Source organism: Poecilia mexicana, unplaced genomic scaffold (genome assembly GCF_051168715.1).
Source record: "Poecilia mexicana isolate PSO_F unplaced genomic scaffold, ASM5116871v1 scaffold_6, whole genome shotgun sequence".
NCBI lineage: Eukaryota > Metazoa > Chordata > Actinopteri > Cyprinodontiformes > Poeciliidae > Poecilia > Poecilia mexicana.
In genome coordinates, this window is record NW_028263375.1 from 15810809 (window position 1) to 15838042 (window position 27234).

The window sequence follows — 27234 nt, forward strand, 5'->3', positions numbered from 1 at the left end:
TTTGAAATAATTGCCCTTTTGTGCAAATTTATTGCCCCATTCATTCCTATGGTGGAATTCACTAACTGACATCAGTTGCTAGAGTGTACACTCTGGTAACTGACGTTTTTGAACTTTTTCTGCTTTTTGACAAACAAATTGATGCTGTTCTTACATATTTCACTGTAGGGAAATAATTTATGCATTAAAATGTAGCTACGTGTGTCTACTTTATGGAATTATTACTATTATTGCTATAGGTCTTACTGTTTTCTGTCAAACTCTTCTGGAGTACAACCATGACACACTTTCTCCTATTCTTTCAATGTATTTTTGTCTTGTGCTCTGTTTTAAGCTGTTTCTATGCCTTCTACAAGTCTAATTTTCTGTTTTGCTTTCTGGTTCTACTGGTTTCTACTGCCTTCAACTGGTTTTACTACCTTTCACCTTTTCAACTTTTCTCTATGTCTTCAACTTCCACTTTTTTTTATCTCTTTCTACGCAGTCTGCAAGTCTGCTTTTCTGTTTTGCCTTCTGGTTCTACTGGTTTTTAATATCTTCTAAGGTCTTCTGCAATTTTTAATCAATTTTAGCAATTAATATATGAAAATGTTCTGCTTCTTATCCTTTTTGCTTTTGGTTTTGCTGTGTTTTACTCCTTCAAATATCTATGCTATCTATCTAGCATAGATACATAGATCTATCTATCTATCTATTTAGCATAGATAGATCTATCTATATAGATAGATAGATCTATCTATTTAGCATAGATAGATCTATCTATCTAGATAGATAGATAGATAGATAGATAGATAGATAGATAGATAGATAGATAGATAGATAGATAGATTAGTGACTTGCGGTGAGGTTCATACCTGGTGAGGCACCGACTTAATTATAATCGGATTTACAAATCTAGACCCCCGGCATGTTATTGTTTACATAAGGAAATTTCTCGCATGCTACAATGCTGGAGGGCAAAAAGGCTATTCCTTTACATGCCATTCATGATTCCGTGATCTCAATCAAACTTAGACATGTAGATATTATTAATTTCGTGCTGTGCTTAAAAGCAAAGGGAGAAACCGTTAAAGTGCAACTCAAAACCACGTCTTTCTCGCTCTCTGTATCAGCACAACTACTGTGTGGCTAGCTCGCTGGACGGCTCGCTGTTACCATCTCTTACTCTGCACTTGTGGAGTCACAATGTCTGGGTTCATGAGCGCCCCCAGCGATGAGGCATGAGAACTGCCTGCCTCACCTCTAATCTGTATGGCGTTTGCCGTCTCAAATAATATGCCATTTATGATCGCTCCTCAGCACACGAAACATGTTGACACACACAGTTGGTGAAAATAAAAACACAGTACATTAAATACATAAGCTAAATCATGGAAAATAAGTTCATACATGTTTTTAACCATTTTATTGGCGACGTACAGACAGGAGGAGCATGCTCTCATAGAATGGCAACCGGTGCTCTTAGCGAGAGGTTGCGCAATCACAGGTGAGGCTCAGCTCGGTGCTGCCTCACCGGCTTCGCTTCCAAGCATTTTAATGGGAAAATTCAGGGATTTTGAAGAAAAAACATCATCATATTTTAGTCAAATGATAAATAGGGACTTTATAGGACAAACCACAGGGTGAAAAAATCTTTATAAATGATTTTATTGTTATATATTATTTTTCCATGATGACAGGTGTGGCTCTGGCTCTCCTGCCTCATCTGACAGCACATCACTGATTTTATATCTATCTATCTATCTATCTATCTATCTATCTATCTATCTATCTATCTATCTATCTATCTATCTATCTATATATATATAGATATATAGATAGATAGATCTATATATCTATAGATATATAGATCTATATATCTATATATAGATATATAGATCTATATATATCTATATATAGATATATATATCTATATACGGAAAATGTTCCGTACGTTTTTTGTCGTTTAACTATTTCTACTATCTTTCACTAATTCTACTAATTCATATATCAAAACGTTCAGCTCCTTCAGGAGAATCTTGCTTTATCTTTTGGTAAACTTCACTATTGCACTTTTTGAAATAATTGCCCTTTTGTGCAAATTTATTGCCCCATTCATTCCTATGGTGGAATTCACTAACTGACATCAGTTGCTAGAGTGTACACTCTGGTAACTGACGTTTTTGAACTTTTTCTGCTTTTTGACAAACAAATTGATGCTGTTCTTACATATTTCACTGTAGGGAAATAATTTATGCATTAAAATGTAGCTACGTGTGTCTACTTTATGGAATTATTACTATTATTGCTATAGGTCTTACTGTTTTCTGTCAAACTCTTCTGGAGTACAACCATGACACACTTTCTCCTATTCTTTCAATGTATTTTTGTCTTGTGCTCTGTTTTAAGCTGTTTCTATGCCTTCTACAAGTCTAATTTTCTGTTTTGCTTTCTGGTTCTACTGGTTTCTACTGCCTTCAACTGGTTTTACTACCTTTCACCTTTTCAACTTTTCTCTATGTCTTCAACTTCCACTTTTTTTTATCTCTTTCTACGCAGTCTGCAAGTCTGCTTTTCTGTTTTGCCTTCTGGTTCTACTGGTTTTTAATATCTTCTAAGGTCTTCTGCAATTTTTAATCAATTTTAGCAATTAATATATGAAAATGTTCTGCTTCTTATCCTTTTTGCTTTTGGTTTTGCTGTGTTTTACTCCTTCAAATATCTATGCTATCTATCTAGCATAGATACATAGATCTATCTATCTATCTATTTAGCATAGATAGATCTATCTATATAGATAGATAGATCTATCTATTTAGCATAGATAGATCTATCTATCTAGATAGATAGATAGATAGATAGATAGATAGATAGATAGATAGATAGATAGATAGATAGATAGATAGATTAGTGACTTGCGGTGAGGTTCATACCTGGTGAGGCACCGACTTAATTATAATCGGATTTACAAATCTAGACCCCCGGCATGTTATTGTTTACATAAGGAAATTTCTCGCATGCTACAATGCTGGAGGGCAAAAAGGCTATTCCTTTACATGCCATTCATGATTCCGTGATCTCAATCAAACTTAGACATGTAGATATTATTAATTTCGTGCTGTGCTTAAAAGCAAAGGGAGAAACCGTTAAAGTGCAACTCAAAACCACGTCTTTCTCGCTCTCTGTATCAGCACAACTACTGTGTGGCTAGCTCGCTGGACGGCTCGCTGTTACCATCTCTTACTCTGCACTTGTGGAGTCACAATGTCTGGGTTCATGAGCGCCCCCAGCGATGAGGCATGAGAACTGCCTGCCTCACCTCTAATCTGTATGGCGTTTGCCGTCTCAAATAATATGCCATTTATGATCGCTCCTCAGCACACGAAACATGTTGACACACACAGTTGGTGAAAATAAAAACACAGTACATTAAATACATAAGCTAAATCATGGAAAATAAGTTCATACATGTTTTTAACCATTTTATTGGCGACGTACAGACAGGAGGAGCATGCTCTCATAGAATGGCAACCGGTGCTCTTAGCGAGAGGTTGCGCAATCACAGGTGAGGCTCAGCTCGGTGCTGCCTCACCGGCTTCGCTTCCAAGCATTTTAATGGGAAAATTCAGGGATTTTGAAGAAAAAACATCATCATATTTTAGTCAAATGATAAATAGGGACTTTATAGGACAAACCACAGGGTGAAAAAATCTTTATAAATGATTTTATTGTTATATATTATTTTTCCATGATGACAGGTGTGGCTCTGGCTCTCCTGCCTCATCTGACAGCACATCACTGATTTTATATCTATCTATCTATCTATCTATCTATCTATCTATCTATCTATCTATCTATCTATCTATCTATCTATCTATCTATCTATCTATCTATCTATCTATCTATCTATCTATCTATCTATCTATCTATCTATCTATCTATCTATCTATCTATCTATCTATCTATCTATCTATCTATCTATCTATATATATATACAGACCATAATTTAGCTAACTATGGTCTTTTTTATGCTCTGTTTCACTTTTTGACTTTTTCAAATAATTCAGGTTGTACACAAACGTCTGCGTCTTCAGCTGAATTCTGCAACACCTTTGCTAAGTTCCACTACTGGGCAAAGGATTTTTACAATATATGACTGTAGCTTTCTTATGCTTTTTTCCAACTTCCTACTCTTTGTTCTCAAGTTTCTTATATTTTTGCATAAATCATTCTGCAAATATGCTTCTTTGGCCCTTTATGTTAAGTTTCACTCCATCAAATATTTCTGGTTGTGTACTAATTTCTGCTTCAGCTAATTTCTGCTGTTTGCTATGTTTTACTGTTCATCTGTTTCAACTATTTGTGGTTTTGTTCTGATTTCTGCTTCAGCTAATTTCTGCTCTTTGCTACGTATCACTGTTCAACTATTTCAATTTCTTCTGCTTTTCCCTACTTCTTGCGCTTTTCTCAACTTTTTCTTGCATTTCTGCTGCAGTCATTCTGCAAATATGCATTCTCACGGCTGTTTCGCTAGGAACAGCTATTTTTCTAGTTATAACAACTTCTTCCATTACCGTTAATGCGGCTCGTACCGCTGCGTGCCCACCCACAAAAGTGGTATCAAAACGTGTGTCTCGATCCCGGCATTGGAGCTATTACTTTTATTGGGGATCGGAGTTACGACGGCGACGTAAAAAGCGAAAAACGAGCGAAATTTCCAACTGCCGAAACCTTAGAGTGTAACTGAAACCAACTGCCGCTTTTTAGAGTGAGAAAAAGAGTGGAATTTTGACCCCAAAATAATTTTGAAATTGCTCTCATGGGTGCAAAAATTGCTCTATTGGTATGAAAGTCGGTCATGACATTGATACGAATGCCTGCTCTGGTAAAATGTTTTCAAAATTTCCCTAGGGCTTACGGTTTTCTGTCCAGGTGCTTCAGAGCAAAGTTTTGGGACAGGATAACTGACGTTCCTCCCCAGTGTTTTACATACATTTCTGAAAAATCTCTGAGCTCAGCGCACACCATTTTTCTCTCATCACTGCAATTACTGTGATTGAGCTACAGATATGAATCGCGGTAATAGATGAGATGAGAAATAGCCCTCTCATATGCTTCAAACGGTTTTTAGATCGGACTTACGGAACCCGAACGGGAAGCAGTCGTTCGGACTGCTTTTTCCATTAAAACTGACTGGGTGTCTCATAAAGATAGATAAGTCTGACACACACAGGGCACTTTCATCACTATAGCAACAGAATGCAGAGATAGGGAGAACTGCTGGGGTTTGGACTACAAAGACTCTGTAGTTCTAAATATGGCGGAACACTTTAATACTGAGGGCAGAGCAGGTCAGAACTACAACATGGCGGAACACTCAATTATTACAGAGGAGGGCTGAGCTGGCAGTTAGAACTACTTCCTGTTTTGGGCATTATACAGGTGGATTAACCAAACCACTGTTACACATTGGATTAGTGTGGTTATGAAAATTAAGTTTACTGAAAGTTTCAAAATAAAACTCTGAAAATTGCACTGACAAAAGTGCATCGCCGTAGGCGATGCAAAAATGAAAATCTTTTTTTTATGTTTTTTTTCTCAGGATAGTGAACTGCCTTGCGCAGCAAGGCAGTTCATTAACATTAGCATTTCATGGTTGTCTCAAAGATTGAAATCCTTCCCCAGCTTTCTGTCTCACACACACAGCAGTTGGCTGAGGGCCAATCGCTATAGCAACAGAATCCAGAGGAAGGCAAATCTGCTGGTTTGGACTACAAACCAGCAGCCATAACTGCCATAACTGTAGTTCTATCTATGGCCAAGACTCAGTTAAAACAGAGGCCTGACCAGCATGTCAGAACTACAACATGGCGGAACACTCAATTATTACAGAGGAGGAGTTGGCTGGTATTATAAACAACTTGTGCTTTGAGCATTATATAACTGATTTAACCTGATCACTATTACACATGAAATTAGTGTGGCAATTTCAAATGAAGCTTATTGAAAATTTTCAAAATAAAAGCCTTGACAATTTTTACATCATGTAATTGCTCTTTTTACATACATTTCTGCAAAAAGTTCTGAGCTCAGCGCACACCATTTTTCTCTCATCACTGCAATTACTGTGAATGAGCTACAGATATGAATCGCGGTACTAAATGAGACGACAAATAGCCCGCTCATACGCTTCAAACGGTTTTCGAATACGTATCACGGTTCCCGAATGGAAAGGAGTTGTTCGGACAGCTTTTTGGAGTGAAACTGGCTGGCTCAAACACATAGAATTGTTTCTCCCCCTGTCTGGAGAAACACAGGGGGAGGCTTGATCACTATAGCAACAGAACACAGACAAAAGCCAAACTGCTCCTTAGGACTACAAAAACACCATCTTTGTAGTTCTAAACACGATGGAACACTTTACTACAGAGGCCTGAGCAGAAGGTCGGAAGGTCAACATGGTGGAACCCTCAATCATTACAAAGGAGGGCTGAGCTGGCAGTTAAGAAGTACATAATGGTGGAACTCTGACTTATTACAGAAAGAAGGTGAGCAGAATGTTATAACTACAGACAGGGCAGAATGTTCTGGGCATTATATATGAACTGGTTTAACCCAACCACTGTTAGACATGGGATTAGTGTGGCCATTTAAAATGAAGCTTACTGAAAATTTCCAAATAAAAGCCTGAATATTCCTCTCAGGCCTTTATTATGTTTTTCTCTCAGGTTAGTGCAGAGAGAACTACAGATTTAAATCGTGGTTCCATCGGAGACAAGAAATTGCCCTCTTATATGCTTCAAAAAGTTTTCGGATTGCTCTTATGGATGCTGAACAGTAAGCCGCTTTGATCAGAAAAACTAACTGCTTCAAAGAGTTGCTGCACTCCTCTCATGCTAGTGCAACGCCGTAGGCGTTGCAATAATATTAAGCTTTTTTCGCATTTTTTTTCCTCAGGATAGTGAACTGCCTTGCGCAGCAAGGCAGTTCATTAACATTAGCACAAGATTGTGCACAACATTAGCACAAACTTTAGCATTTTACTGCCCCCACTAGTGCACTGCCTTGCGCAGCAAGGCAGTGCACATCCTAACATCCTACATGAATATTAGTCTTCACGCTAATATTAGCATTTTGGCTTATGCATTAATTTCAACATACTGAATGGTACAAGTACAGTTTAGTCAACATGTTTCTGACTCACCACAGGTTATTGACTACATTGAAGCTTTCTTTAGCATTAATGCTAATTTTTTGCATCAGAACGCTTGATTAAAAACCGACGGGCACACTTTGGCATGCCCCTTAAAATTTCTGCGGAATTTTCTAGTATTATTATTATTATTATTATTATTATTATTATTATTATTATTATTACTTCACGCTTCCATAAAGACCTGATTTTCCCTGTTTACCGGTAATAATAGCTCAGTCAGTCAACAGACCTCTGCTGCTCCTTCTGACTTAACACTGGCCTCTCAGTTTCTTTGCCACCCTGTCAGAACGACCATAAATACATGTTTTAAGGAGGGAGCAGTTGTGGCTACATGTTGTTCTTTTCTGTGGGTGAGATGTGAGATTTATGAATGACTGTCTTTCTAACCTGCAGTAGAAGCTATTATAGTCATCAGCCAGACGATAGTTAAAGTGGAGGGAGATTTGTTCCTGTAGGTGGTGATGTGCTGTAAGCCTCTTCCATGGTCCAACACAGCTTCCTCGGATGAAGTAAACCATGAGTTGCTTTATGTGCAAAAATTCTTGGTCTGTACACACATTCTCAGAAAGCCTGACGTATAATATATGATTATTAGTTAGTTGTATGCAGTATTTAAAAATTTCAATCCTCCTGATGGTTCTTCATGGAATTTGGTGGGGTTCACGTCTTAACTGAGGAAATTAAAGTCCTCTTTCCCATGTGCAATTTGAAGCATGCTGATTACCTTAATTAAAGAAAATAAATTAATTTTGGAAAATGTATTTATCGGTGGATACAGTGGTAACCGTCTTATGTAGAGTGAAATCTATTTAAAGGAAAACTACTTATGTTTTGACAATATTGAAAAGATATGCTTTGATAACCATTTGTTAAGGTTTCAGTAACAATAAAAACATAGACGGACCTTAACATCTTTATTCATTTATTCAGATAAAGCCCCATCAGTCTATTTTCAATTCCAAAAATGTACTAAAAATACATCACATTTACATACTATGTTTTCTAAACAAGGTGGATGATGCACTGCACATTACACCCACTGAAGTATTGGTCACTTAAAAGGCACAATTCACAATAGAGAACATCTTAAAAGATTAAGTCTCCGGACAATAAATGTATCATATTTTATACGTACTTTGTATTTTTCAGGTCTTATCCCTTTTAGTACCATCATAAAAGCAGATGAAAGTGTTTTTCATTTTTAACTGCGGTCAGTTTTCTTTACCTCTTCTGTATAATGACTCAGTATCCCAGATCCTGGTGGTTTAAGTCTGTGCCCTGATGTAAACTCCAGCAGGCACATATGTACAGTAAAATGTGTGATTTATTGATAGCAGATAATTATTTTTGAACACTCTGTGACCTTTTGTTGTGCAATTCAAATTGTTGATCACTGATATAAAGGAAAGACGGAGGGTGACAAATGAATAAAGCCAGAGAAATATTAAAGATAAACTGATCTGCTGCCAGGCAATAGTGGCAACTGATGAAATCAGTCTTGTTTAACAATTTCTGCTCATCACTTTCAAACCTGTTAAAAAAGAAACCCTGTAGAGAAAAGACAAAAAAACAAATCAATATGCTTTATAATATTTCTGATAAAGAAATCTGTGTAACCATGAGCAGCAGTTCTGAAACTAGGAAAGCTCTGGGTACAATATAGAGGGAATATTGTGCTTATTGGGAATATAATTAGCTGACATTTTAGAAAGCTGCATGAAAATGTCAAATGTCACAGAAGGAACATAGCAAAGACTTGTAAGTTAACGAAGGAGACCAGGCATAGTAATTTGTGGATGTGTTATGACAGTAAATGAGATCAAGTTAAAGCTGTTGCTTGCTCATAATGTGTCTGAGCAAACAAATTATGTAATTGTAACAACATTTACAGGTACAAAATAGATTAAATCAGTGACATCATCACCTGCAGTAAATGTGTGTGTGAAAGCCAGGCAGTTGCAGGCAGATTCATGTGAGGTTAGTACTTGTAGATGGTTCATTTGAGTTTTCCTCAGCATCTGCAGCATCTGATGAGACAAGAGCAAAAGCGATTATACTTTGCCTTCACTTGAATATTGGGAGTGTGCCATAAATATTTTTCTTGAAGTATTACCAAAATATAATTTCAGTACATAAATATACATTTTTGTGTAGTGAACAGTACAATGAAAAACTATTTCCCAGTTAGTCAGTTCCCAGACTAAATCTGCTCTCTAGCAGATTTAGTCCCATGTGTTTCTTTAATCTTGTACAGAAAATTCTGCTGTACTCCCATGCTACCAGTTCCTTTCAAATTTTTCTCTCTATGTTTCTTCCTCTGCTTTTGTAAGCTTTTGGACCTTTTTTCATTAAACACTCTTATTTGGAAATACTCTGTCTACCAGAAAGAAGAAAATGAGGGCAAATACTTTTTCATGCTAAATCAGTGGCAAGCTAAGTGTGTGCACGAATGGGTGACTGAATGTAACGTAAAACGCTTTAGGGTCCTCAGGATTCGATCAATTACTCTACAGGTACAGGCCATTTACAGTTTATTTGCATTCAGAAAACAAGATTAATGAGAGAGAAAACCTCGTTTCAGTCTTCTTCTGGCAAGTTTGATCTGATCTTGAAGGATCTGTACCCAGTCTCGTGGTCCAGGCAACTTCTCTATTCTGTGTTCAGTGCAGTATTTCTCTGTAAACACTGGACACAAATTACACAAAAATGTAGAAACATATTGTGCTTTTTATAGTAACTCCTTTTGTATGTATTTGTCCTTCACCTTTAATAGCACCCACAATGTTCTGGTCCAAGCCCTTACGGTTGTCGTTGAGCCCTCGCTTCCTTTTACCATTTGGCAGAGAATTAGCCAAAGTAGGATCGTCAAAGAAGGCACACACCTAAAAACACAGTACAACTTAAACGAATATTCAAATTCCAAATCGAATACTTTATCATAGCAGATTTTTTTTTTACATTATTTAGTGGTCAGCATGGCTGTTGATTAATAGTATGTTTTTATGTAAGCCACTGCTACGCACTGTTCTGTGTAAGCTCACAAAAAACAAATCTTTAAACCTAAATGACCAACAGTCAGCTAGAAATGCAGGGTCCTTATGAAATAACTTGCCAGTACTTCTATGATGATTCGCCAGTACAAATATTTCTAACAATTATGCAGTAATAAAATAGTTATTTTTTAAAATTGATTTTATTCCAGGATAAGACTGAAATTGTTAATCTGCTCATTAAATTGGATGTCATGGGTCACTGGCTAAAAATTGTACCGTTACTCTAAACATATTGCTTTTAAAAATACTTTAGCAGTTAAAGTTTCTGCAGAAAAACTCGTTTTGCATTTGACAAACAGCTTTTGTAACCGAAACATTGTTTTTTGCTGAAAAATAAGGCAAGTTATGTTAAGCAAGTTATTTTTTATGATTGAAACACTTAACAAAATATTGTAGTGTGAGGTTGTCATCAGTCATAAAAGGCATGTTACAGTACAAGCCATTTCCTAATATTAAGGTATTACTGTTAATCTTAAAAACTATGGATACATACCAGCTTACGAAACAGCAGGCTGCCAGAGCGTGTATAGTTGACCAAAATGGAGTCTAGCTGGGCCTTTGAGATAAACACATCATAATCCTCCGCAAGGCGAACGTCAGACTGTGACAGAGTCAACAACAAAATATAAACACATTGAATATAGCTATAGCTGAAATATCACGGAAATATCTTAATAACAACATGGGGATAGTATTGCAAAACGTAAGAAATCAACAAGTACCCTCGTGGTGTTCCACAGAAGAAAACATTACAATGAATTTTCTATACCTGTAGCTTATAAACAGCTTTTTTTTTTTTTAAATGAGGCTTTAATGTTAGGCTGCATGAAATAAAGGACAGGAACAAATTTAGAGCAGCAAACTCAGACAATCACCTGTTGCTAAGCGCAAGTATTACCTCTAATGCCTGATGTCCACCGAGTGCATTCAGAAGAGGACCGTGTGTGCCAGAGTCTGCTATCTGATCATTCCTAGATGGTGACTCAGAAACATCACAGGAGATCAGAGATGAGTCGAGTTTCTCACATTCCTTTTTCTTTGCATCTTCCCGGGGTGAAGTTTTCAGAGTCGAACCCCCTGGAGAAAAAAGAGCCGTTCTTCCGGTTCCACAGAGACTCAGTGGAGTCACCTTATAAATAGGTCTTCTCTTCTGAGAGATGCGGCGTGGAGAAGAACTAAGGCTGACGTGAGGCTGGCATGATGATTTAGTGTGTTCCCGCCTTTCAAATGTTCCTAAAAGAAGAAATAGCACGTTATGTTTTCATTGTCTCAGTTTCAGTGATATGCACATGTTCTGCTGACCTTTCTGAGTCTGCATCAGCCTCCTCATTGCACGGAGCTCGTGCAATATCGCCTGCAAGGTTCCTTTACAGTTACACATGCAGCAGGGGATTTCTGGCACAGCAGGACGGAGCTCATCTGTTGGGAAGTCAGGAGTGCTCACATTTGTTATTGTTCACTTACTTTCATGCCTTAACAAAGTATGTTTCTATACATCTGTAACTACAAACATTTAAAAGGGAATAAGTTGCATTTCTACAAGATCTTGAAGTCCCTGTTTCTTTTGCATTGCTTTAAAACCTCTACATGCCTCTTTAACTTTTCTACTTTTGTCACATCACAATCAGAGATTTGGAATTTGAAAATAGTGCATAATTGTGAGGTGAAAGGTAGATAAATAATGTAAACAATAACTTTATTATGGTGTTAGTGCACACCACTTTCTAATGCAGCCCTGGTCAACTGCCCGATACCACCACTTTATGGCTTAATTTGTTTTTTAATAAATTAAACATATGAATAATTTGCACTGTGTTTGTATTCAGATACAGTCTGGTATACAACGTCCTCCAGAAGTCCCCTAAATACTACACAGAGTTAATCTGACTGTAATTTTTGCATTATTGTTATAAAGACTTTATAAAACATGCAGATGCAATTGCAACAATAGCTGGTGCTAGTATAGACTCGGTTTATAAACTTTTATCTATTAAAAAAAAAAAGAAAAGAAAATCCATTAAAAGACTATTGTCTTTCCACGTCACAATTATGAGTTACTTAGTATTATTCTGTCACACAAATACCAATATGATGCATTCAAGTTTGAGGTTTTACTGAGATGATGAATGTAAAAAAGTTAAAGGGGTTTGGATGTTTGTTTTTTTTTTAAAGCATCACATGTTCATTGATTTTTTTTTCTTCCTCTTTAGAAATCGCCTGACTCCAAACCTTTTGTTTCACTGGGTTTTATTAAATCCTTTGTGGTGCTGACAGTCCTGAGTCCCCTGGAGCGGGTACTGTACTGGCTGCAGGCTTGACCATTAGGGAGCGATGTTGATTTGGATGAGGGTGGAGGCTCTGGGTCTCCTGGAGAGCTCCAGCTTTGGTCTTCTGACACAACAGGTAAAACTGGAGGTGAGTGCATGCAGTTCAGTTGGCTTTCCTGGGGCTCTTTTGTTGAGCTGTTCTGCTCGACACCCAAACGCTGATAGCCTCTGCCAGTCTTGTCACCCAGGAGCCTCATCATTCCAGTGATCTGTTTCTTGATTTCCATGCTCCCGTAGCCCATCCAGACTACACAAAGATGACATGAGGGTGAAAATAGTTTGTGGTACCTGCCGCAGCAAGGTTTCACACGGATGTTCAACTTCAAAATTCTATACTGTTCCATAATCTGTTTTGTCCTGTTTGTTTTGAAAAGAAAATGGTTTCTTCGTCGCAAAACATTCTCCAAGTTTGGGTTTAATATTTTCATAAATCATGGAACAACAAAACACTGAGATAAAGGGTAATTAAACTTTTTTTTATTGAGGAAACTCTGATTGTCATATACTTAATACAGATCCTTTAAAAATGTTATTTTTGGTCAGTAATACCATACATATTATAATAAGTAAAAATTTTAGTTCTTTGCTTGGCATTTTTACTAAAATATAACTTTTGGTCCAATTTAACTCAGTTAAAGGATTTAGAGGCTAATGTACCAATCAGGATTTTTCTGATGAATGCCAATTTCTGGTTTTCCCTGATGTATTTAGTTATTAAAACGCAGCCTTTAATAACTTTAATAATAATAGAAAAAAAACAACAAAAACGAGTAAGTTAAAAACTGACCTGAACACAGGCTGATTGCAAGCTAATAAAAGCAGCAAAATTGTGCAGTGATGCAAGACAACTGCATATTGCCATTTTCTTTATATTTTCCACTCTCCCTTTTTATTTTTTCATACTTAAATGATGCAATCACATTTCATACTTTTTAGGTTTTCCAAGTACCACACAATCTAAAAACATCTTTGAAATGATCCGAACCTTGAGGCGCGGCAGCATCCCTACTCTCACCATTGGCATCTCTGCAGCTGGAATGTATCCCATATGAAGAGCCGAAATCTAGATATGACAGAAAAGAGTGTCGGTAAAAAAAAAAAAAAAAAAAAAAAAAACGTAGGGAAACATGTGACTGTAGCTTAATTGAGTCAACGAAGCTTTGCAGATTGATGGAGTGTGAGGAGCAGAACACTCCCTCCTCCCATCCCATGCAGGAACCACCACCTGTGGGTAGCATAAAGTCGTTCTCCATCGAGGTGTTCTGGAACTTCCATCCTCAGCCAAAAAAAGTGAGCAGTTTCGGCTGTAGTTATCAGAATACTAATGCGCAACAGATGATTACATATTTCTTGCTCCGTCTATGTAATTACTGATAATTTATTTAAACGAAGACAAATGTCATATTTCCCCCACACACACACACAACACCACCACCCATTTTTTTTTTTTTTCATTATTTATTTTTGCTTCTGCTCTAATGGTTACATCTTCACGGTCAGATGTGTGCAAAAATCGATCGACAGATCTGCTGCAATGTCGTGGCCGTCGCTTTTGTCTGCGGATGGTCTGTGCTTGGCACCCGGCGCCAGACAAACAGCCAGACACACGGCACAGGAGCGCGTCTCGCAGCCTACCTTCATCCGTGACCAGTTTGAAGCTTTGCGACTTTCTTCTCCTCTTCCTTTCCCCAAACTCCATCTTCAAGAGAATAATTTAGAAAGTCGAACAATGGGAAAATCTCTCACTACAACGCCAAATCAGTGCCTCCAGCCTATAGGACGCACTCAGCGCAAAAAAAAAAAAAAATCACTGTCCGTCTGCTTTATTAATCAATTATTTTCCTCCTCAGGCTGCGCTGTGGATATTGACATCGGATGATTCTCGCCGTTTTGGACTTAAATTTATCCCGAAAACGCTGTTGTTGAACGTGATCTCCTTTCCCAGCATGACGCTGCTCTTTCCCTTTCGCCATGTAAATACATTAATGACTTTAATATTAAAAATTCGTCGCATATCCCTTTGCGCCACCTGATGGTATGTTTCATTTAGAAGGTCGAGTGACACATTTCCCTGTGTGCAGAGTGCAGACTGGGATTTAAACTAAAAGAAAGCTCTCACAAATAGATAAATAAATAAATAAATAAATAAATAAATACTATTATGCTTTAACAAATTTGTTCTTGCTTTTACTGTAACATGTTTAAAGTCTGTGTAAATAATTCTTCTTCACAGTGCCTTAATAGTACTCTTTTCACAATTTGTCAAACTACAACCTAAAACTTTAATTTAATTTATTATTTTTTTAAATATAACATACCATTCCGCAAGTCTTTTAGGAAAAGTCTCTACAGATCTTTAGAAAATAACTCAACCAGCTAGATTGGATAAATGGAATCTGGGAACAAATGACATTTTGGTTTAAATAATTCAGTATTCAGAATTTAGGAGTAAGGTATAGAGGTTCAGTTATTGTGAATTCCTGCATAAATTGGAATTAAAGGAAATTACTTAGCCAATTGCAAACAACGATGCAACAGTTAGACGTTAAATGAAGCAACCTTGAAGTTAAAATAATAGTTAAGTTATATGTTAAGAAAACGTGTCTAGATCCTGAAGATGATCAGTTTTAATATTTTTATAGTACTGAACTGAAGGTGAGGCAGTTTAGGAAAAGTCATAGAATCAAGAAGAACATGAGACCATATCTAGAATGAGTTCTTTATTATGATAGAAAATAGTTTCATCAATACTCCACTTCGGAAGGTGGCGGTAATGCACCTAAAAGCTGCTTGCCAACCGCTGTGAAACAGGAAGAAGAAGAAGAGGAAGAAGACGAAGAATAACATCAAAAAATAAGCTCTCCGTAAAAGCGAAATGGATATACTAAAAGCCGAAATAGCTAGAAAGAGGAAACTTCTGGAGGAAAAACAACTTGTTGATGTGAGTATTAGGAGATATTAGTATTTTCTAAGTTTAGTTTAATATTAGCCTAGCTTCTGTTAGCTAACGCTAATTAAGCTAGCTTCTTTCTAGAAAGATCGGTTTTTTATGTCAGATCTATCAATACCCATGTAAGATAGGTTTCTTACATGTTTTTTTAAACATTCAAACGCTATACGCTTTAACATAAACCTGTTTCTGAGTATTCACTTATATCAAAATATGATTAGCATTGTTTTGTGACTGTAAAATAGTTTTATCAAAACCACATACGATGTTACGACGTTAGCTTAGGCTTTATTTGTATCATAATTATCAATATTCGCTACTCTGCTGCAATTGCAAATAATATTTATGATTGTATGTAAATAAATACAATCATGGGTGTTTTTGAAAGATCTATAGTTGGATCTTTCTAATTGCATGCTACGAATGTAAATAAAAAGATGAGTTGAGTTGTATTGACTCTGTCGGGTTACCCTGTGATGAATGTTTTCATTTTCACCTGTATGGTTAGTCCTCTAAGTAATAACTAATGATCTTTTTCCAGGAATCCAAAAAATGCTTTAAAAGGGGTGATCTCGTACGGAAGGAAAAAGAGGAGTACTTTAAGAGATGCGGATACAAGGTAAACATTTTAGCATATTTTTTGATGGTGTTCACTCTCACACACTGACACATCTGAGTAATTTTATCAATTTTGTCTCGAGCATTGCTGTAAACCTCTACATTACTTACTTAGTGTAAATGTTTACACTTGTAAACAGTGCTGCTATCTCATCAGGTCCCTCTTGAAAAAGCGACTGTAGCTCTCAATGAGTTTTTTATTTTTATTTGGTTAAATAAAGGTTATTATTATTATTACAACATTCTCTAGAAAACAAACTAAGGCCACAAACTTCTGTTGAGGTCTGCATTAGTGTTGTGTTCACTGTGTTGTTTTTCTGCAACCTACCTCTGCTGCCTGCACCTGTAGGTTCAGACAGAGACTCCTAAGAGCCAGGTATGGGATTGCTCAGTGAAAGTAGCAAACGGGATGCATGATGAAAGGATAAAAACACTGTGTCCCAAAAGTTTCCTCTTCCTTGGCATCTTCTCCGGTTACTGAGACTTAAAAGAAACTGTAAATTAGTAATTGTTTTCTGGATGTTTTAATTCAAGACATTCAGTTTTTGTCTAAAATTGTTAAAGTTCCAAAGCTATTTGTTAGAAAGAAAGTAGATAAAGGAAGGAAGAAAAGAAGCTTAGATGGGACACAGCCTGACTTTGTATTTTACTATGGAATATTGGTTTAAAACAAACAGTTATCTGGTCAAGCTTTGCTTTTTATTATGCAAATTACTTAATAAAAGATGGAATTTTAGACCAACTACAAGTGGCCTAAAGCATTGTCATTTTTTCAATCCCTTTAAAATTGTTTTCCCAGAATTTAAAACACAAAACTCATTGTTTTCTTGATGTAACAATAAATTACGTTTAGTTTGTATTTTTTTGGGAAACGTCTTGTTACCATTTTATAGTTGGTCTTTTAGACTGTGCACCTGAAACCACAATCTGAAAGGCTGCAATGCATGTGTGCATTAATGCATGATTTGATATCTTCTTTGAGTTTTCATTTTCCCACTTTACACTAAATTTGCTTCAGTTTCAATTTGGCTTTTGAGTGTGCAAACAATGTTTAACTCTGTCATAGTGAAAGTATCTAATTTAAATATTTGATAAACAATCCATTGAAAATGTTTTCATATCCCCTGAGGTTTTTCACATCATATAATCCACAAATTTCAATGTGTTTTTCTTTGATTTTATGTGAAACACCAATAAAATGTAGAGCAAACGGAAAGGAAAATGAACTAAAGTTTCAGAAATGCTCATAAATAAAAATCTGAAAAGTTTACCATGCATTTGTTTTCTATGAACATTAATATTTTGCCAGTTTCCACAAACTATTAGTTGGATGTATATCTGTACCTGGACTGCTCCGTTCTGATGCGTTCATATCTTTTGATACAAGTCATTCCACAAGCTTTATGTTTAGGTTCCTTGTCCTGGAGGTCAAATTTCCTCCATAGTCTTAAATCTTTTGTGTTTTTTTTTTTTTTTTTCTGTTCTGCTCCTTCTATCCACCAACTCTGACCAGCTTGCTAGTGGAAGAAGAATATTTCCAAAGCATCACGCTGCCTCCATCATGTTTCCCCATGGTGTTCTGTCACATAAAATATCATTAAAATACATTGAAGTTTGCAAATGTAATGTGACCGATGTGAAAACCCCAAGGGCACCTCTGCGATGTGCTCTGTTGAACTGTTGTGACTGTGTGAGGTTAATATGCTGAAATGAATCTGAATTAATCTAGGACATAGTCTTCATTTGAGCTGACATAAAAATAACACTTTTTGCACATATTTTTCAATCAGATTTATTTAATTATTTATTTATTTTTGCATTTGTTGCAAGAGAACAATCGTTCCCTATGATGAATTTATCAGTGTTACCCACCGTGATTCAGTAATCAACACACGTCTGTTCATCCATCCTGTCCTGAAGCTCGATAAAGCAGAAGAAAACGAGCCGTCCACTTCAACTAATCCAGTGCTGGAGCTTGAGTTGACAGAGGAGAAGCTGCCAATGACTCTGTCCCGACAGGAGGTCAGTCAGTCAGTCAGAGTACAGCATCATTTCCTGCCTTTCAGTACTCTTCTCTCAATTTTGTCCATTGCTCTATTTGTGCAGGTAATTCGACGACTTCGAGAGCGAGGGGAACCAATCCGATTGTTTGGAGAATCTGATTATGACGCCTTTCAGAGACTCCGGAAAATTGAGATCTTAACCCCAGAAGTAAACAAGGTAAAATATTTAGGGACCGGGAGCAGCACCACTATTGTTCTAAAGCTCTAGAAAGCTCCGAAATAACCCCACTCTGTGCTGAGTATTGCATTTACTTTAGATTTGGTCACCACTCTGATGTGTTTTTGTGTTGTTTGTTTTTTCCACCATGTCCAGGGTTTGAGGAATGACCTGAAAGCTGCCATGGACAAGATCGACCAGCAGTACCTGAATGAGATTGTTGGAGGAACAGAGTCAGGGGAGCCAGACACGCAGCACGACCTGAAAGTTCATGAAGAAAACACCACCATAGAAGAGCTTGAGGTATAATACTTATGAAAGTGTAGGAGGAGTTAAATAGTTCCAGTGACTGTCTGTCATTCAGATTACATTTTATGAGCTTATGTTTTTCTTTTTTATGAATGAATTACTATGCAATGTTGCTTTGCTAACCAGAATTAAAATATCTCTGTCATATTATTCAAATTCAATCATAGGCTCTTGGGAAAACCTTGGGCACGGGGGATGACAGTGGAGATCAGGATGTCATTGCCAAATTTTTAAAGGTAAGGCAAAAAAAAGACTCCCATTTTTGTCTAGAGGGAGCTGTTGGATAATATTTCCACAGTTTGATTCACTGCTACTTAAATCTTCTTAATCCACCTCCGTAATACATATTCAAATGGAATTCAGTTATCAATTCATCTTAATGGTAAGGCTCAGCTGCAAGACATGTTGTAAAGCTCACCTAATCCCCGTCTAAGATCTCTGCTATAGTCCTGGTTCTGTAAAAAGGGGCAAGACTAATTTGCATGAAATTAACACTCTTAATTATTAGACCGCATTTTTCTTTTAAATAGAAAAGTTATCAAACAGTTTACACATAAGGCAATACATCTTTCTGTGCTCATTTATATAAAAGTGAAGAACTATTATCTTCTAAATTTTCCAGTTTGAGTCTGTCAACTAAACCTGTTTTATTTAGCTTTGCTTGGAGTTATATAATGCCACGATTTTATTTAGAAGTTTGTCTTATTCACTCGGTACCACTGTATGAAACTGCATTTGTTTTCCGTAGTCATGCAAGAAATCTTATTTAAATTGTTTGTAACTTAAGCGGTCGTTTTACGTTAGCTGTGTTATGTGTTATGCCACATTACCAAGAATATAACCTTTTTACTGCTTATGTAGTTTTAAAACTTACCTGCTGCTACTGTCTTGATGAGAACTTGTATAGATGTGATAGTCCTTTTTGGTTTAGAGTTGTTTTCAAACAGATTGCGCTTGGTGTTGCAGTTTCTTCTCGGTGTTTGGGCCAAAGATCTGAACAGCCGAGAGGACCACGTGAAGCGCAGCGTTCAGGGAAAGGTAGCCAGTGCAACACATTCACAGACTGAGTCTTACCTCGAGCCCCTCTTCAAGAAGCTCAGGAAGAAGGTACTGCTTTTTAAAATAAAATATTAAAATCAGACTTATACCAGCTTATATGACAGGTGGAATCATTTTTCCGTCTTTATTTTCTTCTGTTTATTTCAGAATTTGCCTTCTGACATCAAAGAGTCGATCACAGACATCATTAAGTTCATGTTGGAGAGGGAATATGTTCAGGTAAGTTAGTAGTTCATATTTATTTTGACTACTGTATATGCATGACTGCATGTTTTAACAACCGATTTCCATTGCAGGCTAATGATGCATACCTACAGATGGCTATTGGTAATGCTCCCTGGCCTATTGGTGTGACCATGGTGGGTATCCATGCCCGTACTGGACGAGAAAAGATCTTCTCGAAACATGTGGCCCATGTTCTTAATGATGAAACACAGAGAAAATATATTCAGGTGAGTAAAGTAATTCCCAAAATGAAGGTATATGTCAAAAAATAAAAAGGAGTAAGAAAAAAATGCACTCTGAGAATTTTGTTATATACCTTAAGATAACCTGTCTTAGTAATCACAGCTTCAAGACACTTATATGAGGTTTGTCAGTACTATATGCTTGTAAGACTGCATGTATCATGATGTTCCCACCTTCAGTTTTTGCATGGAGTTCTCAGAAACAACCGAGCATGGTGTATGCAATTACATCCAAGAAGTTTATCTTTGGCTTTATCTGACCTGTCGGTGTTCTCGTATTATTTCACTGGCTTTTCAAAATCAACTACAGCTACAGTTTAAGCAATGTACATTTGGACCATGTTCTTTTTTTTCTTTGCAGTAAGTGTCCATGGAGACCGTTGTTTTCTGATTGGATTATTTTATTGATTTCATGGGAAAAAATGCCCCTGCTATTCCTACGTCTTTCTAAAGCTCTCTGTGGGTGCTGTAGGCTCTTGAACAACTCTTTTGATTAGACTTTTGACAGAAATCTTATATAAGGCACCTGGTTGTGATTGATTTATGGTGAAATTATTTTTTTTTCCACCTTTTTATTTTATGGCTACAAAAGCTATCTGGAACATTTAGCATCATGAATTTCTTGTGAACTTCTCATTGCGTCTGCCAATCATATTACTCTGTACAATACCCTGGTAATGAGACTTTTTTTAATTGGCGCCTTGGCTTTCATTGGTTTTTTGCAGATACCGCTCCATGTGTTTGATACTTGTTCTGTGTCATTCCAGTTTTTCACACAGAACTTGACCTTTGAATGAATGAGCTTGTGTTACATACATAAAGTATTAACTTAAGAGGACATATTGCTTCTTGACAATTGATATTATTTTCCTATCTTATTGGATATTTCATAAACAGAAAGCACCAGACGTCAACCATAAACCAGCTCTTTTTATCGGACATGAAGTCATTCCTCATTTTAAAGCATTTTAAAGAAGTCGGTCAACTCCACTCCACCACTTTTCCTACCCATGTTGCTGAGTTCTCAACACTTCATGTGTGTTGTTTCTGCATGAGGGAGCATAAAGTAAAGAACAGAGATCTCAGACCAGCACAGAACAAACTGATTACTTTACAGACTGTTCTAGTCTCGGGTACATACATGAACACTACTCCAAGTTCACCCTGAGGTCTGACTGGCTGTAAGTCAGAGAGATTATGAAACACTCAACATTTTAGACCATTAAAACTCTTCAAGGGCATCGGGCCTCAGTTAACATGCTAAACATTAATAATAATATTTGTGGAGAGAAACAAGGTGATTTTCATAAGACAAGGTGACTTAAAGCACTACTGGATCAACAGTTTTCTCGCAGCATCTGTATTTTGGTTTAATGTTTTTTTGTTAAATAAGTCTATAATTATTCAGTTCTGAATATGAATTAAAAGCTATTTTTAGTAGAAATGTCCTACAGTGATTGATTCTGAGTAAACCTCAACTCACAAGACCTGTTGTCTACTGGTTTAAACATGTATAACCTATTTATGTAAACAGAAATTGGAAAATTGTATTGCTTTGCTAATTTGTTATAGAAATTTAGATTTTCCACTGAATGACACTAAAAATGGACATAAAATTCTTCAGCTTTGATTGCATGTGATTACCTGGAGAATCATTAAAATACTGAATGCTATGAGCCAAATGATCAGTAAATCATTTCAAAACAGAGAGGAAAACATTTAAATCTACCCTACAAATTGTGGTGCATGAAAACATGGGCAACTATAGTAAAATGTGAGTTTATAGTTGCATATGGCTGTTTCAGGTGACGGGTTGTTTATCTCCTTAAGTTAGCTTTATGTTGGAACAGCATGTTGTAACTCCTGTTAAGACACTATATCTGTCGCTGATATTTTTGTGCACAAATCACGGCATTCAGTTTGTTTCTTTTAGTGCAGTACTAAAAGAACTGCACTAAATGTCAGTTTTAAAATAACTCTGATGTTTATCACAGCCTAAAAAATGTCTTGTTTGGGACATGGTTGTTGAAATTCAATAACAGATGACAATCTGCTGTTATCAGTAAACAAAAATACTTGAATCATTTTGACTTCCTGGTTTCTCGGTACTCAAATGTATCATGAGTCTAAGCTGAATTTAAGTCTGGATAAAAATAAATACCTTTGATGATAATTCTGAGCTTCAGAAGATAATTGTTTGGAGCAAGGATTCAGTACCAAAGTGTTACTGATATAAAATAAATCAGGAATGATGATTTAAGCTCAGAAATGATTTATCTGAAATATTTCTTGCTTTATAATAAAATGCAATCAGCTGTTCACTGTCTCTGCATTCCAGGTGAGGGATTGCTCGATGCCTTCAGATGGTTCCCTTAGAAAACTTTTATCATATTGGCTTAACAAGCTGAACGTGATAGTATTGCTTTATTTGGATGTAAGAAATTGAGTTTATTCTGTCTACCTTAGTTTGTGTTGTAAAGTGCTTTAGAATTGGTATAAATAAGCTGAATTTAGTTAAAATTGAGTTTTTAACTACTACGTTTTAGTTATTTTTTAGTTTACAGACTAAAAAAATAACTCTTCTTTTAAACATAATAAAGATTATGTATTCTTCATAGCATTGCTTGTTTCTTGTTCTGAAAGATTAACCTTTTCCCAAAAATTTTCTTTTTTTTTTCCAACATCTTTGTGTCTTTCTTACAGGGTCTGAAGAGGCTAATGACTATCTGCCAGAAACACTTCCCAACTGATCCATCAAAGTGTGTGGAGTACAACGCCCTCTAACATGACAATTCACCTGACGTCCGGACAGGAGCCCGTTCATGTTTCCTGTTTGTTTCACACCAGCTCTTTCTTTTTTGCTATGACTGAATAGCAACTGATCAAGAAAATATTTGAGAAACTTTCAGTGTATTTCTTAAGATTGTTAATTTTATTGAAAACACATCAGTTAAAACATGATTTGGAAAAGTAAAGGTCAACAACATAGAGGCAGACTTATGCCAGTTTTAAAATGCACCAAACATAAATAATACATGCTTATTTTGTATACAATTTTTTTTTTTTCCTTTTTACAATGAGAAGATGGTATGCAAATGTTGTGCAGCATATGTTTTCACTTGGACATTTTCATGCTGTACACAAAAAGTAAACTTGTAAAGCTAAATGAAAGTGGTGTAAGTTTTATTACACTTTGAGATAATAAATGAATATTAACGTGATGCTTTCTGTTGGTTTATCTATGTGTACATTTTGAGCAAATACGAAACCCAGTCAGTGTATAACTTCATCTTGTTAAGAGAGAGAACAGCTTTGTTTGTGTTCACTGCAAATATGATTTTTCCTTTTTGAGATATGTTCTGATTTTAAATTGCCAAGATTTTCACTTGTCCTCTGCAGCAGAGCTTCTGAATGGGACTATTTTTAGTCACCAATGTCTGTTTAGTTAATATGAATCGTGTGACTATAGGAACAATAAAAGACTCCCCACAGCAAGCTGCTCCACTACCTGGGAATTCATGAGTGACACTTTAACTAGATGTAAATATAATTAAAGAACACAGTTATTTTTTTCAGTTTTTAGGATGAGGGTGAAAAATTCAATTATGCAAGCAGAAAGTTAATTTTTGCCACGACTGAGTGCTTATAAAAGCCCGTTAGTAGTTCAGACGGTAACGTCAAATGGTGACCTTATTACTCTGCGTAACCATGGCGATGGGATCTGCTTCTTGTGGTGATAGTATGTTCTTGGCTGCCTCAGAACACGTCATTGCAGTTACAGTCCGTCAGCTCTGGACACGTAACCAGAGGCTCATGTGGGCAGGTTGACAGCTGGCATTGCAAATACAAGGAGCTGGTGTTGGATTTTTTTTCTTCTCTCAACTCCTTTCCTCTTGAAGTCAAACTACAGCCGGAACCACATTTCCTTTAGCAGTCACAGCGGATAAGTATTTGGCATAAATAAACTGCCTTATCTGAGGTCGGTGCATTCATCTGTGAAGGATGTTGCCCACCTGGCCTTGACTTGGAGTAAGCTAAATGTTTGGGGGGGTTTTCCTGTTAGTTTTTTTCCCCCTAATCTAATCTGTTGTGTCACTCTTATCCATGTCATAGGCCTTGAAATGTCTAATTGAAAGTGCAGTTCACTGGACGATAAAGCCTCTCTTTGTTGCCTTTCATATCTTGGGAAAGTTGTGCATTGCACACTTTCTTTGTGTAACAAACAGTGGATGTTGCTACTATACAGTATATAATGCCATATAATGTCTTTGTACTCTTCTGACTGATACTTTTGGATAATTAGATGATTAAGAATTAACCAGATTTTCTATATTTGATAGCAGGTATGAGTGTTAAACCTGAATTGAAAGATGTTTCAACAAAATATTTGTTTATGGAGTGCACCTTTATGCATCTAGGTAATGGAAGCTTTTAAGTTTCACTCTTTTACGTCAAGAAAAAACAGACGTTCAAACTGCAATTATGACACTTAAAAGCCTCTATAGAAGCACAGTGGGGGATTTATAGCAGTGTAATAGCAATAAAAATGGGTACACATCATTTTTAAACGTGTGCTTTTGTGTATCATCAAAACTCAGCTCACAGTTTCACCTTTCTGTCTTTATATCCTCCATCCATCCATCTTCTTTACACCCTTGTCCCTTAGTGGGGTTGGGAGGGTTGCTGGTGCCTATCTCCAGCTAACGTTACAGGCAAGAGGCAGGGTCACCCTGGACAGGTCGCCAGTATGTCGCAGGGCAACAGAGACACACAACCATGCACACACACACTTAGAGGAACATTTAGAGAAACCAATTGACCTGACAGTCATGTTTTTGGACTGTGGGAGGAAACCGGAGTACCCAGAGAAAACCCACACATGCACAGGGAGAACATGCAAACTCCATTCAGAAAGACCTGGGCCGGGAATTGAACCCAGAACCTTCTTGCTGCAAGCCAACAGCTCTACCAACTGCGCCACTGTGCATCATCATTTTCTATTAAATCCAATATTGTCACAATATTAAGGCATAAAATAAACCTCTCCAGAACTAATTGGAGGCCTAGACCTGGTCAATTGCCCATGGCCCTCTGGGTGGATGTGAACAAAACGGACAAAGAGGGTTTGTATTCATTATGTTGTGAGAGTTTAGTATTTTTGTGTGTATGTGTGTGTGTGTGCGTGCGTGCGTGCGTGTGTGTGTGTGTGTGTGTGTGTGTGTGTGTGTGTGTGTGTGTGTGTGTGTGTGTGTGTGTGCGTGTGTGTGTCTGATGACCTCGAGTCTGTACCAAACCCTACTGGCATTGAGATGTGGGCAGACTGATCCAATCCCCACTCTGATCTTTTTTTTGTTCAGGCACAGGAAGCTGCATTAGGGATCTTCTTGATGCACTTAAATTCAAATCCTCAGGATTCGTGACACTGTCTCAGTAATTATCATGCAATCACATCTGTTATGACTGGAAATAAGAGATAAACATGCTGATTTAATTGTTTTCTGTAAGTTCATTCAGATGCTTTACAAATGAACCAACCTTTTGATGAGATTGTGTGTTAGGCACTCATGTTCTATTTCAAATTAATAGACATCTTTTTACTTGAATTAAAAACAACAGTTTATATTGGCATGGTGATCATTAGTGGTATTAAATTACCCCTCAACCATGTTTCACATCATGTTTAAGTTCTCTGTTAACATTTTCTGAAAAAGCCTCATTAGTCTGCTTGCTAGCGGTTTTTTTTTTTTTAACTGCTATTAGAGCTTCGCTACTCTTTTCATGTCAAATGACCAGGATAGTTGCCAGGCACCTGAGTGGAGGTGAAAACCAATTACTGGTGAAGGTGTAGTGTGTCACACCAGCATGCCTCCCTTCTTTGTCTATCTCACCCTCGCTTCCTATTTGGATCATTGGCAATGTAAATGGATTTATAAAACAAGCTCTTTCCAGTCAGAAACAAACACACCTGTGTAAACACTCTGACTTGTATTCAGGTTCATAGGCACCTTCGAAATATAAAGTGCATTAACAGAGCTTACAGGTCAAGGAAATAGTTAAAACTCAATGAAAGTCACTAGAGAGAGACCAGATTTTTTGAAATAATAACCATAATTAACATTTTAATGTGTGAATTTGGATAATATTTCTTAATGAGGCCCACACAAGGGTTGTCCACAGAAATACCCAAGCACCAATGTGGATGAAGACGGATATAAAAAGTAAAGCAGATGTATAACTGATGATGCATTTACCGCAGCGTGTCAATATTCTTAACAGCCACACCTCAAGGGGAAAGAAAAATCTCTTCATACAAATTTGGCCTCGTCTTTTGATTAACTATCACCATGGTGACATGTCTTCATTGTTACAGCTTCTTGAAATAAGACGAGGTGAAAGTGACGGTAAATGAAAAGGGAAAACGGTGCTAAGGCTGCAGGCAGCATTAGATGCTGACAATGATTAACAGGGATGGAGTGAAATGGAAATCTATATGACGCAGATGGATCCAGGAGAAATGAAAGGAGGGCGAGACGTTTGTCCAAGCATTCACCACCAAGGATATCAACATACCCCGTTTTTTTTATTCATTCACCAGGAATTTGAGACAAACTCAGTGAGCACTGAAAATTCATAAATACCCAAAAGCTGAAATATGGTTGAGGACGCTTGTGATGTTGCTGCTGTACTAAAGTTACAGTGGATATGAAACGTTTGTACATCACAGTTTGAAAGAATTAGAAATGACAAGTTGACACATCATTTAAAAGCTTGACAAGGGTTACGATGCGTCATGAAAGTATTCACCGCGCTTCACTTTTCCCCCACATTTTCCCATGTTACTGCCTTATTTCAGATTGTATTAAATCAATCTCTTTTCTCAAAATTCTACACACAAAGTGTAAAACAACTAGATGAAAAAAGAAAATCCTTAATATACAAGGCACACGGTGGCCCATCTGGAGTTCATTAGAAACATCATGCTTGGAGGTATACTGGCATCACCATGCCAATATTGTTTCTACAGTGAAGCAAGGTG

The 27234-nt window shown here is 36.9% G+C and overlaps 2 protein-coding genes across 3 annotated transcripts; one reads left to right on the forward strand and one right to left on the reverse strand.

The window, feature by feature from the left end:
- Positions 1-9163: 9163 nt before the first annotated feature.
- bend7 (BEN domain containing 7) lies at positions 9164-14681 on the reverse strand. Of its 2 annotated transcripts, XM_088006312.1 has the most exons (9): positions 14211-14681; positions 13561-13638; positions 12478-12822; positions 11551-11667; positions 11147-11481; positions 10742-10849; positions 9960-10077; positions 9767-9880; positions 9164-9222 (listed from the first exon to the last, which is right to left on the reverse strand). In XM_088006312.1, exons 1-9 carry the CDS (start codon positions 14272-14274, stop codon positions 9164-9166), a joined length of 1338 nt encoding a protein of 445 aa, XP_087862438.1. In that variant the 5' UTR covers positions 14275-14681. The 2 variants fall into 2 exon arrangements, with proteins under 2 accessions (XP_087862438.1, XP_087862439.1); XM_088006313.1 differs by lacking the exon at positions 13561-13638.
- A 678-nt stretch (positions 14682-15359) lies between these two features.
- Positions 15360-23693, forward strand: prpf18 (PRP18 pre-mRNA processing factor 18 homolog (yeast)). The gene is made up of 10 exons (XM_014971088.2): positions 15360-15516; positions 16067-16144; positions 18064-18165; positions 18250-18363; positions 18520-18666; positions 18840-18908; positions 19639-19779; positions 19879-19950; positions 20028-20183; positions 22902-23693. Exons 1-10 carry the CDS (start codon positions 15451-15453, stop codon positions 22980-22982), a joined length of 1026 nt encoding a protein of 341 aa, XP_014826574.2. The 5' UTR covers positions 15360-15450; the 3' UTR covers positions 22983-23693.
- Positions 23694-27234: the final 3541 nt, after the last annotated feature.

Excerpts from the sequence above, each read along its gene's own strand:
- prpf18 (XM_014971088.2), top strand. The coding sequence starts at position 15,451 with ATGGATATACTAAAAGCCGAAATAGCTAGAAAGAGGAAACTTCTGGAG. Across the intron at positions 18,364-18,519 it reads TAACCCCAGAAGTAAACAAG|GGTTTGAGGAATGACCTGAA; the intron begins GTAAAATATTTA and ends CACCATGTCCAG. Across the intron at positions 18,667-18,839 it reads CCACCATAGAAGAGCTTGAG|GCTCTTGGGAAAACCTTGGG; the intron begins GTATAATACTTA and ends ATTCAATCATAG.
- bend7 (XM_088006312.1), bottom strand. The coding sequence starts at position 14,274 with ATGGAGTTTGGGGAAAGGAAGAGGAGAAGAAAGTCGCAAAGCTTCAAA. Across the intron at positions 11,668-12,477 it reads AAAACCCAGTGAAACAAAAG|ATGAGCTCCGTCCTGCTGTG; the intron begins GTTTGGAGTCAG and ends ACTTCCCAACAG. Across the intron at positions 10,850-11,146 it reads GTGGACATCAGGCATTAGAG|TCTGACGTTCGCCTTGCGGA; the intron begins GTAATACTTGCG and ends ACTCTGTCACAG.